Source organism: Notolepis coatsorum (genome assembly GCF_963971535.1).
Source record: "Notolepis coatsorum genome assembly, chromosome: 3".
Taxonomy (NCBI): domain Eukaryota; kingdom Metazoa; phylum Chordata; class Actinopteri; order Aulopiformes; family Paralepididae; genus Notolepis; species Notolepis coatsorum.
Window position 1 is genome coordinate 38,663,739 of NC_140167.1, and position 19,536 is coordinate 38,683,274.

At 43.1% G+C, this 19,536-nt stretch overlaps 1 protein-coding gene across 5 annotated transcripts in view; it reads right to left on the reverse strand.

The window, feature by feature from the left end:
* unc79 (unc-79 homolog, NALCN channel complex subunit) overlaps window positions 1–19,536 on the reverse strand; it is a gene marked incomplete at its 5' end in the record, with an annotated part of 113,538 nt that overhangs the window by 83,677 nt on the left and 10,325 nt on the right. For all 5 annotated transcript variants that reach the window (XM_084310124.1, XM_084310122.1, XM_084310123.1 and 2 more), the window contains 12 exons: window positions 68–191; window positions 6,858–7,048; window positions 8,364–8,594; window positions 11,934–12,105; window positions 14,017–14,246; window positions 16,793–16,821; window positions 17,014–17,054; window positions 17,440–17,528; window positions 18,466–18,530; window positions 18,625–18,754; window positions 18,902–18,957; window positions 19,082–19,177. In XM_084310124.1, the coding sequence (XP_084166250.1) occupies window positions 68–191; window positions 6,858–7,048; window positions 8,364–8,594; window positions 11,934–12,105; window positions 14,017–14,246; window positions 16,793–16,821; window positions 17,014–17,054; window positions 17,440–17,528; window positions 18,466–18,530; window positions 18,625–18,754; window positions 18,902–18,957; window positions 19,082–19,177 (1,454 nt within the window). The remainder of the gene's footprint in view (window positions 1–67; window positions 192–6,857; window positions 7,049–8,363; window positions 8,595–11,933; window positions 12,106–14,016; window positions 14,247–16,792; window positions 16,822–17,013; window positions 17,055–17,439; window positions 17,529–18,465; window positions 18,531–18,624; window positions 18,755–18,901; window positions 18,958–19,081; window positions 19,178–19,536) is intronic.

Here is a 19,536-nt window from a genome sequence, read left to right on the forward strand (position 1 = left end):
TGTGTGTGTGTGTGAGTGTGTGTGTGTGTGTGTTTGTGTGTGAGTGTGTGTGTGTCAGTGCACTCACATGCAGCCACAGCAGAGCCTGTTCTTGCACAGAGGCTGGGTAGCCAGAGAACCGGCAGCTGATGAAGCCAAACATTTCCTCCATGGAAAAAGGCAGAGGGCACAGCTCGATATCAAACATCTTACTGCAGGGAGAGAGGGAACAGAGAGTAGGATTAAAGGTCCCCTATCTTATAAATGGCATTTCCCAGTGGTTTGCATTGTTTTCTAGCAATGTGGGGTTGTACCAACACTGACTAGATGTGAAATCTCTACCCAGTCCCGTTTCTTCAGTATAGCTGAGGCAGGAACCTCCCCCACTGAACTAAGCCATTCTGAATTTACGTCAATCACCTAGGTAAGTCAGAGGCAGTACTAATGGGCTCCAAGCCCAAGCTCAGGAAAGCACGGGAGTTTAATATCCAGTTAGGAGCTGTAACCCCAAAACAACAATGATAGACAGTATGATAGACAGGAGCCTAGATGGGGAGGCTATGGCCTCCCAAGTACTGGGCAAAGTCAACGCCCGCACCAGGTACCTAGCTAGGAAAGCCAACCTCCTTGGCAGAGATAGCCTCAGGCTACTAGCAAATAGCCTAGTACTCTGCCACTTTGACTATGGTAGCATGTCTTGGTTCGAGGGCCTGACAGAGACCATAAAAAAGAAGCTTCAGGTTTCCTAAAATAAGTTGGTATGGGTGGTAATGGGTCTTGGCCCCCGCACCCACATAGGGAGGAGTCACTTTCAGGAGATAAACTGGCTTCCTGTGGAGGCCAGAGTTACTCAGCTCAGACTCAACCTAGTGCACAATATTATAAACCAAAGGTCCCCTAGATACCTCCTGAACTACTTCACCCCGGTCAGTGAATCCCACAACCACAGAACTAGAGCAAGCATAGCAAACCTGAAGCCTGCTTCTTTCCGTTCCAAACTGGGCCAGTGCTCCCTTACTTTCTCTGGAGCCCAGGATTGGAACAAGCTGCCTTCCCCATCAAGCAGAGCTTGAGCCTCCACAGCTTCAAGAGAAGCGTTAGGAAGTGGCTCATGGACAGAATAGAGGAATAGCCCCCAATACTTTGAATGGGTTTCCAATCAGTTTTTAGTTATTGTGTGATATAGAATTTTTGCAATAGGTTAGTCTTCTAATGTTTTAAATGTATGTGTTTTGTGTCATTGTCGTGTTTTTGTTGTGGCCTAACAGCCCTGGGACCATGACGGAAATAAGGGTCTTACTCTTTCTCATGTTATCCTTTGGATACTTTTTAATCCATCAATAAAATAAAATAAAATCTGTGACGTGTAAGAATACGTGTTAGAACTCTGATCTGCCACCGCCCGCCCACAATCAACTGTGATACGTTTATATGAGCAGCGAGTGGAAATAATGCGGAAGCGGGTTCGACAGCAGAGACCTTCAGCTGTTCCAATCTCAGCACTTCCTCAAAAGTGTTCGACAGCATAGCTCCAGAGTGCTTATAAATCCCAGCTTCCCCCCGCGCCGTTTCTATGTGCAGTGAAAACGTCAATGCTTCTAAATAAGATTTGCAATGCACCCTCGTAACGTTAACGTAACGTTAGCCGCTATCTAGCCAACCCAATCACACACAGAGAAGCAGCTTCACTAGATAAAATGGGTGGGAGGGATTCGGGGACTCTCTCTCTCGTATCTGCTAGTGCAGGTGGGTGACTGTCACTCAAAGCGCATTGCGAGTATGGGCGGAGCCCAGCCAAAAACAGCTTGGACATTGGAAGGGCAGAAAGTGGTGCTCTACAGTACTTGATTAAAAATACAAAACAAAGAATTTGATTGAAAAAAACCTTTCAGATGTGTTCCATAGACTCACAGGAATTGTGTAAAATTGCCCAAAAAGTGAAAAATAAAGCAAAATATGGGACCTTTAACCCTTTCACTACCACACTACCAAAGGGTTAACCCTTTCACGGCGACAACACAGAAGGTTATGCTCAGGAATGTATATTGGAGTTTTTGGGGATATATTCATAAACCTTCTTCAAAGGTTTGATTTGTAGGTGGGAAATAATAATTTTGTAAGTTGCAATATGAGTCCATTTTACTCGAGCATTTATACTTAAACATCACCCACATAAATCAAACCGTTAACAGACACAAAATACTGCAAATATAATTTTAAAGCCTTTTAAAGTTGTGTTAATGTATCAAGAGCTCAGTCACCCCATATACATGCATGCAAGCAAGATTGTCCTTGATCGCCTTAATGTTTTTTCAAAACATCACTGTGACTTGTACACGTCTGTAAATTGGCCATCGTTACACTCTCAATGAGAAATTAATTGGCTTACACTCATTTACAAAACCTTCTTTGGTTTTGGACTAATTGATTCTCCTCACTACTTTTAAGGACACACACCTGCAACTGTCACCCAGCATTTTAACTGTAATTTGTTTTTAATTATTATTATTTTTAGCATTTTTACAGCTTTTACTGGTCACGCAGGACCGACAGAGGGAGATGTGGGGAAGACATGCGACAAATATCGCCGGGAGCGGGAGGCAAACCCGGGACGGCCGCGTAGGTGTGCAAGGCACTATGTGGTGCGCCACGAGGGCGCCCCTTAACTGTCATTTGACTGTTCTGCTTCATGTATTACATACCTTGTAATTTTATTTGGCTGTTTAATTATTTCACTTACCTCTGTGATATATGTATCATCTGTCTCTTTTCTATTTAATAAAAAATAAAAATAGTTTGTCCCTTTTCCCTGTTACCCTTCGAAAAGGGTAAATAAAGGTTCAATAAATATATATATTTTATATTTTTGGTGGTGGGGCAGCTTTATTTATGTTATGGCCACTAGAATTCACTCAATTCTGCTCAGGATGTTGGATGATGCTGCTTATTATTAGGCTATTATGGGTAAACATTTATAGAAAAGTTGCATGGATATTAACACTATCAGTGCCAGCCTTGTTTACCTTTTTACCCCATTGAATGCCATCATCCACTTCAATGTTAGCGTTAAAAACGCATAATCTATGTTTTAAATTATGGATATGTGTCTAATCTGCCCGTCGCTTATCAATGACTTGTTTCCAGTCAACATTGTCGAAACGGATTGTTTTTTAATCGGTTCATATCCTTTTTATAGCATTTCGAAAAGCTATCGTTCTCTCGAATATTTTCGGAAAATTTAAAGATTCCCCCATAAACGGCATTTATTGGAATATTCTCGAATACATTAGACACGTTGTCATTTGTCAGCCTATTTATGAATCGTTTTAAAATAAACGCTAGATTATCGATAGTATATGTGTACTTATGCACGCTATAGAGGCGGGCTGAAAAATCTATTATCCATTTCCTCAACATCACACACACACACACACACATACACACACACGGCACATGTTGATATCTCAGTGAATACAGCTCTGATTATCCTGAAACTGGTAACATAGACTCCTTACCTTAGATCAGATGTTCTCCACAAAGATTATTCCAATTCCTGATCGCCATTCCAAATATCGATCGCGTTTATTGATTGATTATTGGCTGCTGTAAATATATATTCCACGCTGCTTTCCAACTCGGGATCAGATCCCTCATCATCAGACGGCTCGCCAGCACAATGGAGCCAGTTGGCTCCCCCCACAGGGATCTCCCAGTATAATCGACTGACCTGCAGTTACACAGGGATAGACGATAGGGGGCGGTTTTTTCCCATCTGAGCTCCTGAGGTCTGCTGTACCAACGGGAGACTCGGTTGATGAAATATGAATTCAGATCGCTAATAAAAAAATCAAACGACAATACACGTCGTCGGCACTCAACGGGGGGCATGATAAGACGACAATACACGTTGTCGGCATTCAAAGTGTTAATTGCCCGCTGTTTACTTTCACTTTCGAGTGAGAGGGACAGGGACCGGGCTTCACTCACTGGGAAATGTGTGCGTGCTTTCCATTGTTATTTAAATATTAAACTTAAATTAAAATATTAACCCATTCTCCGCCAATCACGTGTTAAGGCGGGTTTCTCCGCCATGCGTTGTCTGCCAATCACGCCGTAAGGCGTGTTTGAGATCAATATTTCATATTTTCGTCATGGTATTCATATTTCACCCACGGAGTCTTGGCTGATGCTGTCTGAGCCATCACAACTCTGCAACGCTTCAATACCGCCACCTGGTGGCCGATCGGCGAGTTGCCAAACCAGAAGTGCCCATTGGAGCTCGGTCCGTCCCCTATTTTCGTCCGGCCACTCGTTTATCGTCCCGGGGCTCAATACAGACACCGTCGATATGGATCTTTGCCATAACTCAATAATCAACATGATTTGGACGTGTATTAGTAATATACAAACCGGAAATGGATCGCATCGATCAACATCCCATAATTGGGATCTGTTTGCTCCACTCTCATCGCCCAACGCTATGAGGAGACTGGGGTGAGTTTCAGCGTTTTTCTTTATCATTTTCTATACAAACTGCTCTGATCAATATATCACCCATACTACATAAATCATTTAACGTCGGTCATTGAATTATAAACGACCCACCCCCCCCTCCGTTCACCCGCAGATGATCAGTCATGACGTTTAGGACCATGTACAGTTGAAATTTTTAATATAGCATGGATCGGTATCAAACTGCATTTGATTATCTAATATACGCATTTATGCCTATATCTCACGTTCTATGAAATACTGCAGAAAACGATAAAAACATATTTATACTCTAGACGGTATTTTAGTATGAATGTTTGTTTGTTTGTTTGTTTGTTTGTTTATTTACACATATAAAAACAATTACATATATAATACAATATAATCCACAAGGGATGTGTAGGAGAATTGCCTAAAAACCCTCTAGGCCGGGGCTTGCATGTGGCATTCACCAGGAAGCAAAATTACATTATATCAAGATAAAATATAAAATCCCCCCCCCCCCCCCCCCAAACAAACAAACACACACAAGCAGGCCTACATAGACACCGAAGCAGGCACCCATGCAAGTGACGTGTTTTTCCAAGAATACCAATACTCTTGGCCATTTTTGTAGTTATGGCTGTGATATGAGGTTTCCATGATAGGGATTCATCAAGCAGAACACCAAGGAATCGTGTAGAACACACCCTAGCTATGGGGATGTCATTGATCACTACTTTAGATGAGGAGTTAAAAATCACAGATTTGAGACAGAAAAAAATTAAATTCGTTTTTTTAATGTTTAGTGATAATTTGTTGCATTTAAACCAAATTGATAGTTTGTTAAGTTCTTCATTTATGACCCTAATGATGGTATCAGGATCTTTATGTGAATAGAATACACTCGTGTCATCTGCAAAAAAAATTATTCGACAGCCTGTCTGAGACGTTAGGGAGGTCATTGATATATAACAAAAATAACAAAGGCCCAATAATTGAACCTTGGGGCAGACCGCAAAGTAAAGGAAGAAAAGGAGAATTTATCCCATTATAGGATACAGACTGATCCTATATCTTTAAGGTAACTGGTGAACCATAGCAGTGCATTGTTTTTTATTCCAAGATGTGAGAGCTTCTGCAGGAGGATATTGTGATTGACTGTATCAAATGCCTTTGATAAGTCTAAAGAAATACCTATAGTGTTTTCCTTTCTGTCTTTAGCTTTGTATATTTCATTAATTAGATGTGTGATTGCCATATATGTTGCATGTTTCTTTCTGAACCCGTACTGGTGAGTGTAAATAATATTGTGCTTATTAAGATGTTCAATTAATCTTTAGTGCTGGCAGAGGATGGTTTAGGATGATCAAAGTGGTGGCAGAGAATGGGTTAAAGGCACAATGAGTAGAAAAAAATACCCATACAAAAAGAATCCCTCTCAATCATTCTTATGACCCACTAGAAGTGTGTGGCAGTGTCTGTATCTGCAGAGACCCTTCTCTCTGTCAGAGTTTTTGCTGTGTTCAGCATATTTCTGGGTGTGTAGCCCCCAGCCAATAACAGTACACAGAGTGCAGCATGAGAAAAACATGCTCATCAACGTTCTCTTTTTTCACCAAAATGGTTCACTAAAATATGTTTCTGACAACATTTTAGATGAGAAATAGGATATACAATTGCTGGATCTTAATAAAAAAAATTATCTGCAAAAACTAGTTTGACAGTTTGATCTGAATTCAGTGAGCCAGGCCAGGGGGGGGGGGGTCAACAAGATCATGATGCTACAGTAGTTAGCCTACATAGCTTATACTTGTTATTCTTCGTAGTTGATCGTTTCAGGTGGAATTATCCATGGTCTTGCACAACTGCGTCTTGCATAATGATGCCAATTACGTGCAAATATATAGGAGCTATCCACTCAATATTCTCCCCCCACATTACCATGATGGAAATTACATTACCTCGCCTGCATTCTGCATTCTGCATGAGGGAAATTACTCCTGTATTCTGTATTTTCACTTGAGCTCATTTATATGGTAGGCCATCAGCGCAGTTAATCTCCAACATTGCCAAAACCACTCACCATCAAAGCTAGTGTTGGCTTTCAAAAAATATTTGTTCTCATGTGAGCGGCGGAGAAGTGAAGAGTGGAGTGGCAGCGAAGCACAGAGAGTGGCAGAGCTGAGCGAGTGAGTGGGGTTCATGAGCAGAGTTTCCTTTCCCTCAAATGCTCTGCAAGTAACTGGAGGTTATATTGTATATATAGCCTAAAATATCATCAAACGTGTCTGTGTGCTTTCACATGCTGCAATATCAACAAAAGAGTGAACATAATTTCTATCTTACAGTGATAGCAACTGAAGTATTGGATGTAGCTGAGAGAATGAGGAGGTGCATTTGCATACCTGAGCACCTCACGGAACTCCTTGAGCTGGTTGTCGGGCACCTCCGTGCGGATGGCCTCCAGCCATTCAGGCATGAAGCACTCCCAGAGCGGCTGGCTGATGACATTGTAGGGAATCAGACACAGGATCCGGTTCAATCCCTCTTTCAGCTGTGTCACCGTATTGCACGACTTGTCCCAGTAACCCCCCACCTGGGGACAGGTGTACACAGACGGACTCAGACACTGTACCGCCAAGAGCAAGTAATTAATCAAAGACTAGCATTCGTTTATAATAGAAGTTCCACCCTGCAATGCCCAATGGACCATGTCCGGGTGACCTCCTTGTTTGTCTCGTTGCTTTTGTGCAAAGCATTAGTGTCAACATGTACTCTTGTCAGATTGGACTATAGGCCAACACAGATTTTCAGATTCTAAAACAAAAAATAGCCTAGTAGAATTTACTTCTAGAATTCTGCAGATTTTTGACAAGAAGATTACATAGAAAATTAGAAAGAGAGAAAAAGTCAGAAGATTAAGTTTGGGGTTTGGTTTGGACACATAGGAGAAGCGTGGTTTGCGTTGATGTCTGGAGGCTGAGGTCTACATCCCACACACACCCTGTACACACACACACACACACACCAACACACACACACCAACACACACACACACACACACAAAGACAAAGACAGTCGAAGACAAAGGCATACCTCTCCCAAAGTAACCTAGAGACGGTGATACATGCCTTTGTCACCACCCGCCTCGACTACTGCAATGCTCTGTACACTGGCATTGACAAGTCCCTCCTCCGCCGCCTACAACTGGTGCAGAACGCAGCCGCGCGCCTCCTCACCAAAACAAGAAAATACGAACACATCAGCCCAGTTTTGGCCTCGCTCCACTGGCTGCCTATTAGCTTCAGGATCGATTTTAAATTAGCACTAAATGTTTTTAAATCATTAAATGGCACGGCTCCCTCCTATCTGTCCGAGCTCCTGCACCGCCACACCCCCCACCGATCCCTCAGATCAGCTGACCAGATGCTATTGGTGGTACCCAGAACCAGGCTCAAAACTAGGGGAGACAGAGCTTTCTCCACCGCAGCGCCTAGACTGTGGAACAGCCTCCCCCTCAGCGTACGGACTGCCCAGACCGTACAGGCTTTTAAATCACTCTTGAAAACCTACCTGTTCTCCTTGGCCTTCCCCCCTACTTAACTACCACTAGACCCCTGACCCTTCTATCCTCTTTGTTTTACTGTGTCCTACCAGTTTTTATTACTTTCATTGCTTTATTATGTTTTTAATCTTATATCTTGCACCATATTGTTTGTTTTGTTGCTTTCATTGCTTTGCCATGTTTTTTTATTTCTTTCTTTTAATCTTATACCTTGCCTCACACTAATTTGTTTTTATCAACCTGCTTGTGAAGCACTTTGGTGTCAGCTACCGCTGTCTGGAAATGTGCTATACAAATAAAACTGACTTGACTTGACTTGACACACACACTGGTTCTGAAAACCTACCCTCGCAAATTCCACAGGCTTGGGCAGCAGACACATGACCATGACATCGAAGCGCACGTCACACACCGTCTTCAGCCACTTGGTGACAAACTGGGGCTTGAGCTTCTCCACCAGACTGCCGACCTCGTCGTCCATCATGTAGGCGGTGGAGTGGAACCACTGGAACACCATGCTGACCAGCCGTGCCAGGCTCTCCGTGGGCGTGTTCTCATTGGGGGTGCATAAGCTCACCTACAGGGTAAGGGGAGATTCAGGCAAAGGACGGGGAGGTTGGCAGAGGGGCAACCTGATCAGACAGATAATACTGAATGGTGATGGAAAAGGTACACAATTCACAATGTGTTAGAATAGAATAGAATAGAATAGAAATACTTTATTCATGCCGAGGGAAATTTTGCACTACAAATCACTCACAGTAAACAGTAAACATTTGGGTAGACAAAAACAAAAGTCACGAATAAGAATAAAAATAAACCTAAGAATAAAATACGGTCCGGGATATACATTTCCTATGTTACATTTTAATATAAAATATACCGTAAAAATATACAGAAATATACAGTAAGGGTACAATTGTAAAAGTAAAAGTCGGCCCTCATTTATCAACAGTTCTTAGAAAGTGTTCTACTTTCGTTCGTAAGCACAGAATTTAGAATGTGTGTACGCACAAAAGAATCGGGATTCATCACACGTGCGTAGACGTGTCCCACGCACACCGGCAAGTACTCCGTGTTTGATAAATGCCACTTGTTCTACGCTCCGCGCTCGTGCGCGATTTTAAGTATTTGCATATAGCACCGCCCGTAATTAACCATATACGGTAATGGAACACCCCCATGAAATGTGGAAAAGTGGACTAAGCCGAGCGAAGCGTGTTATGGGAGAAATACGTGACAGGCTGACAGACATGTACACGTACGGTGATGTCGGATATGATATCTATTAACTTAAAGACCATATTAACTAATAAAGACCGTGCTGGAATATGACTGCCTTTTTCCGTTTTGTTCTATTAATACCCAGGGATTAAAGTTCTCCTCAATTTTATTCCAAATCGCGTCAATGTTCTACCTGCATATGATTTGTAGAGCCATACAATCTATTTTGTTGTCGGTATTAGGTAGCCTATATGAATTACATATAATAGCAGCCATAGCCTTCATTATGAAACAGTAACTTGCGCATATATAATATATCATATCATATTCCTATATGTCTCCCAGGAATCGTGGGGCTCTGGGGAATAAAGGTTGGGAAGACCCTGCTATCATAGCCTATCCTTTATAATGTTATAGGCTATTTCATTTACAGTTTACTCTATCAGCCTACCCAGCATGTAATACGTTACGTTACAGCTTCGAAATTCCACTTGTTTCGTTTAACAATGGCAAAGCCTTTTAAATATAATCAAAACGTTCCCGTATTTCTGCAATCTATGCGCAAAATAATAACGAGTTGAGTTACGCGGAGCGCAGTCAGTACACCCCGTATATTCCAATAACGCTATATATAAACCATGCTGCATTCATTCAGAAGGAAAGACCTATTATTCCAAATGCTATTTATAGGGTTTTGACCATAATTACACTACTGTTGCTATTTTACAATTAACTATAATGAATTACGGGGGTCATACAGAACACGTCAGTCAAACTAATGAACGAAAGCTTATTTCCGCGTTGAAACTAATGCATGAAACTGATGAGAGCATATGCCGTCCGTATGCAGTATCCATATTCTACCGCCGGGCGCCAGGTACGCATGCCCTGAGCTGAGCGTAAATATACGCACAAAGTCAAGCACAAGTTCAAATTGATAAGTCCCACACTTTGCTTAGAAATGATCGTACGCACGGGTTACGCACATATCTGTGCGTATGCAACGGGAAGATAGTACTGTCACCCTGTGCTCAGTGATGCAGTGAGGCACAGTGATGCATTATAAAGTCTGATGGCTGTTTTAAGTAAAAGTAGAAATACCCTGATAGAATGGTACTCTGGTTCTATTACTTTTGACTATTTAAAGGTGCTATAGATAAAATGTGTACGTAGATTAATAATTTCACATCTAGTGGCTGACTGTTCTAATCTATAGCACCTTTAAGTGAAAGTGTATGTGGTATATTGAATGTACTTTAGATATTAAAAGTAGACATATATATTGGATTAGGTGGATCACCACCTTAACGCGGTGGGGCAGTTTGTGCGTCTCAATGACCCCTAGAGCTATGTCGGCAGGAGTCTTGTACTCCTAGCAGGGTCACCCAAGCCGAACAGGTCGAAGGAGAGAGACCAGACGAAGAGTGATCCAACTGGTCCTCCAGGTTGGGGGTTGGGCTGAGGGCCGATAACCCGCTCCCGGAAAAAAAACGTTATTACAGAAACCAGAAACAGAGCAAATTCACACAATCTTCGAGACGCCATAGCCAGTCCTTCTTGTAACAGGAGAGACACCATGACACCCAAGGGCCAAAGCCGCGAGGACGCCTTTGGGCCGAATAGGCCACTAGTGCAGGGTGGAGCTCATGGCCTGAAGCAAGAACAATGGCAGCTGACCGAGAGAAGTGGAAAAGCTCTGTGAAGGCCTTATGTGCCACTAGGCACGAAGTGGATAGGTAACAGGTATATATTCTGGCTGATGTTCTTGTACTTCAGTGCTTGGCATTGACCACTAGAGGTTATGTTAAAGTGGTTGGCATTGACCACTAGAGGTTATGTTAAAGTGGTTGGCATTGACCACTAGAGGTTATGTTAAAGTGGTTGTCATTGACCACTAGATGTTATGTTAAAGTGCTTGGCATTGACTACTAGAGGTTATGTTAAAGTGGTTGGCATTGACCACTAGAGGTTATGTTAAAGTGGTTGGCATTGACCACTAGATGTTATGTTAAAGTGCTTGGCATTGACCACTAGAGGTTATGTTAAAGTGGTTGGCATTGACCACTAGATGTTATGTTAAAGTGCTTGGCATTGACCACTAGAGGTTGTGTTAAAGTGGTTGGCATTGACCACTAGATGTTATGTTAAAGTGGTTGGCATTGACCACTAGAGGTTATGTTAAAGTGGTTGGCATTGACCACTAGAGGTTATGTTAAAGTGGTTGGTGGTCGAGTTACTGTACGCTCACTCTGAAAACGTCCTCTTGAAATTTCCTTTAAAATGTGAAATGTGGGGCGCCCTCGTGGCGCATACCATAGTGCCTTGCGCACCTACGCGGCCGACCCGGGTTCGATCCCAGCTCCTGTCGTTATTTGTCGCATGTCCTCCCCACCTCTCCTCCCGTTCGCCCTCTCCTCTGTCGGTCCTGCGTGACCAATAAAGCTGTAAAAATGCAAAAAAATAATCCAAAATCCAAAATCCAAAAATGTGAAATGTATTTTTAGAGTTTACTAAAAATGGAAATACTCAAGTAAGGTACAAGTAGAAAGGATCCTTAAAAACGGTTCTTAAGAACAGTGCTTGAGTGAAAATCCTTTCCACCCCTGCCACGCAGAGCAGAGCAGTGATAAGCGATCAGGATGTAAACACATCCTTATCTGGCCACCGCTTGACACAGTGAGCGAGTACACACCAGAAACCAGATGCCGAACTGACTGAGGAGGCGCTGGTCGTGCTGGTCGTCCTCCTTGTTGTCAAAGTCTATGTTGTCCAGCGAGTGGTGGGAGGCAGACAGGCCCATCTGACGACGACGGTTCATCTCAAACTCTCGCAGCTCCGCATGGATCTCTGCCTCCTTTAGAAGACTGGAGATAGGAACGGCACAGTTACAGAGAGGATGAGGGAGTTAGGAGAGACACGCGGAGACAGAGAGAGAGAGAGAGAGAGAGAGAGAGAGAGAGAGAGAGAGAGAGAGAGAGAGAGAGAGGGGGAGACAGAGAGAGGGAGAGAGACAGAGATAGAGAGACAGGGAGAGACAGGGAGAGGGAGAGACAGGGAGAGGGAGAGGGAGGGAGAGGGAGGGAGAGACAGGGAGATAGGGGGAGAGAGAGAGGAGAGAGAGCGAGAGAGACAGACAGTCAGACACAGAGAGAGAGAGCAAGAGAGAGAGGGATGAACACACTGTTCACTCTAAGTGGCACTGCCCTAGAGCACCATGTTCTATACCTCAAGTCAAGTCAAGTCAAGTCAAGTCAAGAGTTTTATTTGTCACGATATACAAGTATACAATGAAATGGGGGGGTCTTGCCCGCAACGATGTGCATAATACAATAGTAATATATAAGAGAATCCAATAGAACGACATTGTGCAATAAAACAAGTAAACAGAGTAGGGCATATCGGTATATGTACATGAGTTATTTACAGAGCATGGTAGGACATGCTAGGTCCTGTGGTAGTGCAATACACTGTTAGCTACGGATGAGGCACTGGATCTTTATGTACATGCTATATTATACAATCTCAAGTTATACTATACTATTCTTAAAGTGACCTTTCCTTTTGTAAAGTGACCATAAGTGTGAGCTGCACACGCTACCTTGGCTTAATCATTTCAGCATCAGGTAGCTTCAAAATGGCAGTGGATGAACTAAAAGACAACACTAGTAGAGCGCTCTATGCAATAAAAAGAAGATTCTATGTTTATTAACATACCTATAAAAATGTGCTGCAAATTATTTGACAGCGTAATCAAGCCTATTGTGCTATATACTGTAGTGAGATATGGGGATATGTTTGTAGAACATATCAAACAAATGCATATACTGTAGGGCAGAATTAGGCTGATTTCCGCTAATAATTATTATTAAAAAATTATTTATCAAATTCTGGACACATTTAAAAAATAAGCTCTCAGTCAACTGGTGCTGAAACTTATGAATCAACCAATCATCAACACAAACCAGTCTCAGACCAGCACTGCTTCCAAAATAAATATCAGAATCAATCAAATCATCAAACAAAGTCAAACATCTTATTTGGAACATTGGCACAATGAAACTAAAAAAAACAAATAAATTGTAATAATAAGCAATGCTATTTGGTCCTAAAACGAGAATCTAAAGTAGAGTATCTCTCTACTCTGGGAGATATTAAGCAGAGACGGATCCTCACCATGTACAGTCTAGCCATTGAGAAAGGCAGACATAGAAAAACATGGTTACCAAGAGACCAAATAACATGTGCTCACTGTACGACAGGTGACGTTGAGAACCAGGTGCACTTTCTCCTACAACATCCGTGATTCATTCATTTTAAAATTTACAGAAAGAATCCCAAACTTTTCTCTACAAATCTAAGTCCTCATTGGGGAGGAGCCACCGCTGGACTAGCTGCCCAGTATGTGTCAGCATGCCATGGCCTGAGGGACAGTGTTGTGACTTGATGTCATATCTTGTTTTATTTGTGTATATGATGTGTATATTTTTTGCCAAAGAACATACATGAAAATTCTACATTGTAATATGTTGTAAACTGCTGTTAATTTATTTTATTTTCTTTATTATTCATGCAAATAAAGCACCTTTTAATTCAATTTAATTGAAAAAGAGAGAGAGAGATAGGTACTTTATGGAGCGCAGCAAAGATGAGCAGACCAGAATATACTGACATACTCTATACAACATTGTTATAAATCTAAAGAGTCTGCAGTATCATGTCATAAAGGAATATCTTATCTTATCTTAACACAGCTGTCTGATACTGTGTGGATCTACCTTATAACAGCCTCCACAGTGCACACCAGCTCCTCTGCCCCGCACTCGCGGGTATTGATGGGTGGCGGGGAGGTCTGGTACAGATGGGTCTCCGCCGCAGCCCCCACCTCACTGCTGTGGTGGTTGACATGGCAACGCTTGCAGTAGCGGACAGGCCGGTTGCCATGGCGTCCACAGCAGCCGGCTGAGAAGCAGGTGACAACCGCCCGCCTAACATGAGAGCTACAGTTCTATAATTCGGGGAGAGGGAAAGAGATGGAGAGAGAGAGTGGGAGGGAGAAAGAGAGAGAGTGGGAGGGAAGGAGAGAGAGAGGGGGAGGAAAGGAGAGTGGGGGGAGATGGGGGGAGAGGGAGGGAAGGAGAGTGGGAAGGAGAGAGAACAGGGTGAGGGAGAGAGAGGAGATAGAGTGGGAAGGAGAGAGAGGGAGGGAAAGAAAGAGTGGTAGGGAAAGAGAGAGTGGGAGGGAGAGAGAGAATATGAAAGAGGGAGGAAGATTGTGACAGAAATGTGAAGAGAATATATATATTCTGGCAGCCCAAAAAAACATGCTGCTAATAATAACTTACACCATTCCAGCCTGCAATCAAAACATCATAACAAGCTTCTAAAAATAAATATATCACCAGGTATCAAGAAAGATGTCCAGCTCTTCCTCAATATACTAGCAAGCACTGCAGCATACACCTCCTCCATATGCCTACATGTAATAGATATCTGTATGTTTGTCTATTTCAGCTGTACTATAGATCTCTGTATGTTTGTATATCCCAGCTGTTCAATAGATCTCTGTATATTTGTCTATCTCAGCAGTTAGTATCATCGTTATCTGTCCCCACGGTGGCTCTGTTTTCTAAAAATAAAAAGAGTAGCAATGGGGGGCTGGCTTAATCTGATCAGCCACTAATCTTTGGCCACTGCAGGGATGCACTGCGGCCTATCACATTAACCGATCTGCTCCCTGAAAGACTGCTCTCTCGGGGAGCTCCAGTAGCTCACCACGTACCGCAAGCGCTATTTCAGCGCCGTGGACAACCGTGCTCGTCACGGATCTGGGGCTTAGCGAGTTCGAATCCCGACTGCAGCCGTGCCTTTCCCAGAGTGTCTTCCCCCCCATCTGAACCCTTTCAGCCTGTTTCTGTAGGTCATCCTTGACCAGTATAAATGTGATAAACACATAAAAGAGCCAGGGGAATGGCCAAAGTTTAAAAAAAAAGAAAGACTGCTCTCTCTTTTCAAAGCAACTACAAAACCTCCACTCTGCAATAAAGTCCATTTTCGCTCCTCTGTAACTGGTGCTACCGGAGGGGAAGCCAGAGTCACCAAAGGGACAGCCAGAGGAGACTGCGAAATCCCGTTTAGAAAGAGCGTATTTGGGCAATCAGTTTTCTCTTATAAAACAGCGCCTGAGTGGAATAAAATCCCACAGAACATTACATTAGAGAGTTCATTTCATTCAACGCCTTCAAGTTTAATCTTAGGAATTGGTTGATAGATAATCAAAGATGTGAACACTTATGTGTATACTATGTGGGGATTGAACTGTGTATATTGCAAGGATTAAATTATGTAGGTTATTGCTAATCTGTTTGTACTTGTGTTTTAATCTTTTTTGTACTAGGCACTAGCCCATTATTTCTGGCAGGGGGACTGCCAATGTAAACTAGCCTTTTGGCTACAATTGGGTACATTTACATTCTATTTTATAAAATGTTCGTTAATGTACGTTGTCCCTCTCTAACAAATAAATTGAAACTGAACTGAAACCATATGTTCATACTGTAAAATACAGGCAACCTGTGATATAAGTATTGCCATTTCTATTTTGTTCTGTACCGATAAGTTTCTATTCTAATCATTCTAACACTACACACATAATCACTTCCCAGGACGGTAATGTCCCTACGTTAATAACGAGAGAGGACTGGAGCGGGGAGCCAGGTGGGAGTTTAAGGATCTTTCTGGAGAGTGAGTGGGACAATGGCCCGTTGGAAAGGGCAGTGGATTATAACCGCTAGACATTATGACTAAGACAGAGGGCAGCCATTTCCCATGACAACGCGGGGGTGCGGCCACTCAGCTTGGAACACCACCTGAGATCAACGCACACCTCGTTCTCCCGGTGTCTCCGTGGAAACCATTGAGGGAGCCTTTACACTCTTGGTCCTATGTGCCGGAACAAATATTGCGCCCCGCTGGTTCTATTAGAAATGACTCACTCGACCACCACAGGAACACTCCAGTGAAGGGACTCTCAATTGAGAGAACTCGCAAGTAAATGGCTTTACAAGATAAATGCAAAGGGTTTGTGAAATGGCACAGCGGGACGTTAACAAGGTGCTCCTTATTGCGGTCCCATTATGATCAGATCCGGTCATTGTGTTATACACATAAACAGTATCTAGGATATAAGTGAGTTATTTAATGAGATGATATTTAGGCGGAGCAAAACAACAATGCCAGACACCAAATGTCCCTGACAGCTGTGAAGTTAACCAGTAATGACAACAGAGGGCAAGGTTCAGGGTAAGATAAGAAGTGTGATGAATATCACAGACAACTCCATTGTCAGTGAACGGCTATGAAGGGCTATGAAGGGCTGAGAACGCTTCCATCCTTCTTAGGAGGCTTTGTGATAAAGCCAGACAAATAAAGATAAGCCAAGACAATCTATTAATAGCAAGGAGATACACCAAAGGGACTGGGTTGATGAAAGAGCATGCAGAGACAAACACTTACAAACACGCCACTATGAGCACTACGACAATTAGATCTCACCTTCTTTTGACATATAGCAGATATCTCAGCTGTGAAAATGAAATGACAGAAACATTTACCATGAAGGCAGAAACGGTAACCCACATATACAGTATGAGGTATCTCAGATTGTACTGTATGGCTGTTTCATTTACATTGCATGTCTTCGGGGGGGGGGGGGGGGGGAGATAGTCTGACAAAAGTGAAATATTACAACTCAAATACACATTTGTAACACTCACCTTGGGGCAAGAGCACATCCACAAGCCATTCAGCGTGATCTCTGTAAAGGTCAGGAAATATATAAATAATACTCCATTTGTTAGCTGAGACTACCACAGAGTTTATATACACTTCTAACTGACATACACACTCTGTAATCTCAGCAGAGCTGAATGTCTTTCGTCAAAGATAAAAGTACACACAGCAAGAAATAGAGAAATATATGTTTGCGGTGTTGCCACAAGTTCCAGGAGATGGAAACAAGTCACTGTTTTGTGATGATGATCTTATCAAGGGAATTATGTAACCATGTCAATGCGCTCCCTCTGGGTTAAAAGGGAAGAATAACGAGGCAAGCAGCAGGTGATGTGTGTTTGGAATGGCATCTCATTAAAGGGGGGAGGAGGACAAGAGAGATGGAGAATGAGGTGGAAACGGGAACATACCGCGCTATCCTCTGGCTGCACTCCTCGCATATGTAAAGGGGAGGCGGCTTGTCTCCCAGGGCAACAGAGAGAGTGGGATCTATGCACATCTGCAAAAGTAATGCACAGTTTCATCCACAAAGAATGTTCATAAGCATACTATATGGTGTTTCATTCTCATACGAATTAAATGAATTAACAAAATTTGTAAATAGCCAAACTGGCTGCTGCAACACACTACCATGCATTAGCCGCTGCTCACATCTTCCTTCGTTCTCTCTGAGGCAGTATACTCTTGTCCAGAGACAATATATCATGGTTTCAAACAGAAAATTGTGTAACCCTTAGGCCTGTCTTCCCTGGCCTCTGTGGCTGGCTGCACACATATGCTCTGCTTTGCTATCTGTGAGCTGCGCATGGCCCTGTATTAAACCACAGCACTTATGGCCTAGATGTTCAGATGGTGCTCTGTGATTTACTGTTCTCACTTACTGGCGCCCTATCCTCCAAGGGCTGTGTGGGGTCACCGCTTCCAATTAAGCCCGCCGACCAACCAGCCCCTACCACCACGACCCCGCCCCCTCCTGGCTCGTGGTAATTGAAATCCGGGCCCCTGTCCATGCCTGTTTCCTGCTCTCTGTGTCAATTGTGAGCTCAGCTGAGCAGAGACAGGCAGTCGTAGAGACAGAGCAGCATCGACAGGCCTCGGGTTGCATAGTGACTGATATCATTACACCACTCACACACGGCCACTGGGGCCTTCCCCCGATTAATTTACCACGGTGCTCACAAACACACCGACACGCACACGCTTGAACTCGCTGAAGCGCTCGGGCAACACGTGCATTCCCTGTGAATTGTTCTCAGTGGAGTCTCTCCCGTCAAATACTGGGTAGTGGGTACACCATGCTCACATACCTGACTACAGTTAACTGGGAATTACCTGGAGGTCATGTTTTTAGGGGTGAGAACTATAAAACACTAGCGGTTTCCTTATTTAGCTTCTGATGCTGAAAGTGAAAAACCAGAACAGGAAAAGGAAGTCACCTTGACAGCAGGTTTATTGATGGCGTTGTGGCACTCGATGTGTTGACAGTGGATGGGGTTCCAGGCTATGTGGAGAAGGGAGAAATGTGAGCAAAAGAAAGTATGGGGCCCTGGCTAAACTCTCGCATAGGACATCTACTGTATTATGATAAGTCTAACCTGTGTACTGCAGTCCTCTGTATTCGCAGATAGCTCCTGGAGGCTTGAGGTTGGGCCAGTAATGAAACAGCATCTGCACAGCGGCAGGCTTGACTTGGGACGGTCCATAGGATATGACATAAAGCAGGTCCTGCACATAGTATATAAACCGTGGTGGTCAACAGTTGCTAAATGCAATATGCTTTTCAAATATATTGTAATATATAAAATATGTCATAAAATATCATGGCACACAAACCACTGTACTGTGCTTTACACAAATTATTGTCAAAAGTACCTTCCAGACTTCCTGTTTGTGCTTCATCAGACACTCCAACAGCTGACAGTGATATACTGGAAATAAATACAGAAACGCCCCCTTCTCAATAATATCAATGTGGGATAGACATGCTTATCTATGCGTGCGTGTCTCCAAAGCAAGCACGGTGTAATGCTTTCAGGCGGAGCGACGAGTTACCTGGATTTGTGGTGTACTGCATTGCAATCATGAGCATAGAAGAGGCAGAGAGATTGACATATGCTGGGACGCCCCCCTCCCTTCGAGTGGAGCCCACTGTAGAGGGCGTAGGGGAGAGAAAGAGACAGAATCAAAGCCTTGTGAAGGATGCTTCCATAATCTGTGTGGTTGTGGTCATTGTGGTGGTGGCGATGGTAGTAGTATATACTGTATGGTGTGCATCAGGGTGGGAAATTAATGGGGGCTTGGGGCAAAAATTCCCCTGAAATAGTATGGAATAAGTGAAAAAACATCCCTGAAATAGTATGGAATAGGTGCATAAAATGTCCCTGAAATAGTATGGAATAGGTGCACGGACTACAACGTATGATGTATATAATCATGCCAGTTAGGGTACCTTATGTATACTGCACGTGTGTATACTGTATATTTTACTTATACATTCTAAGTGTTTA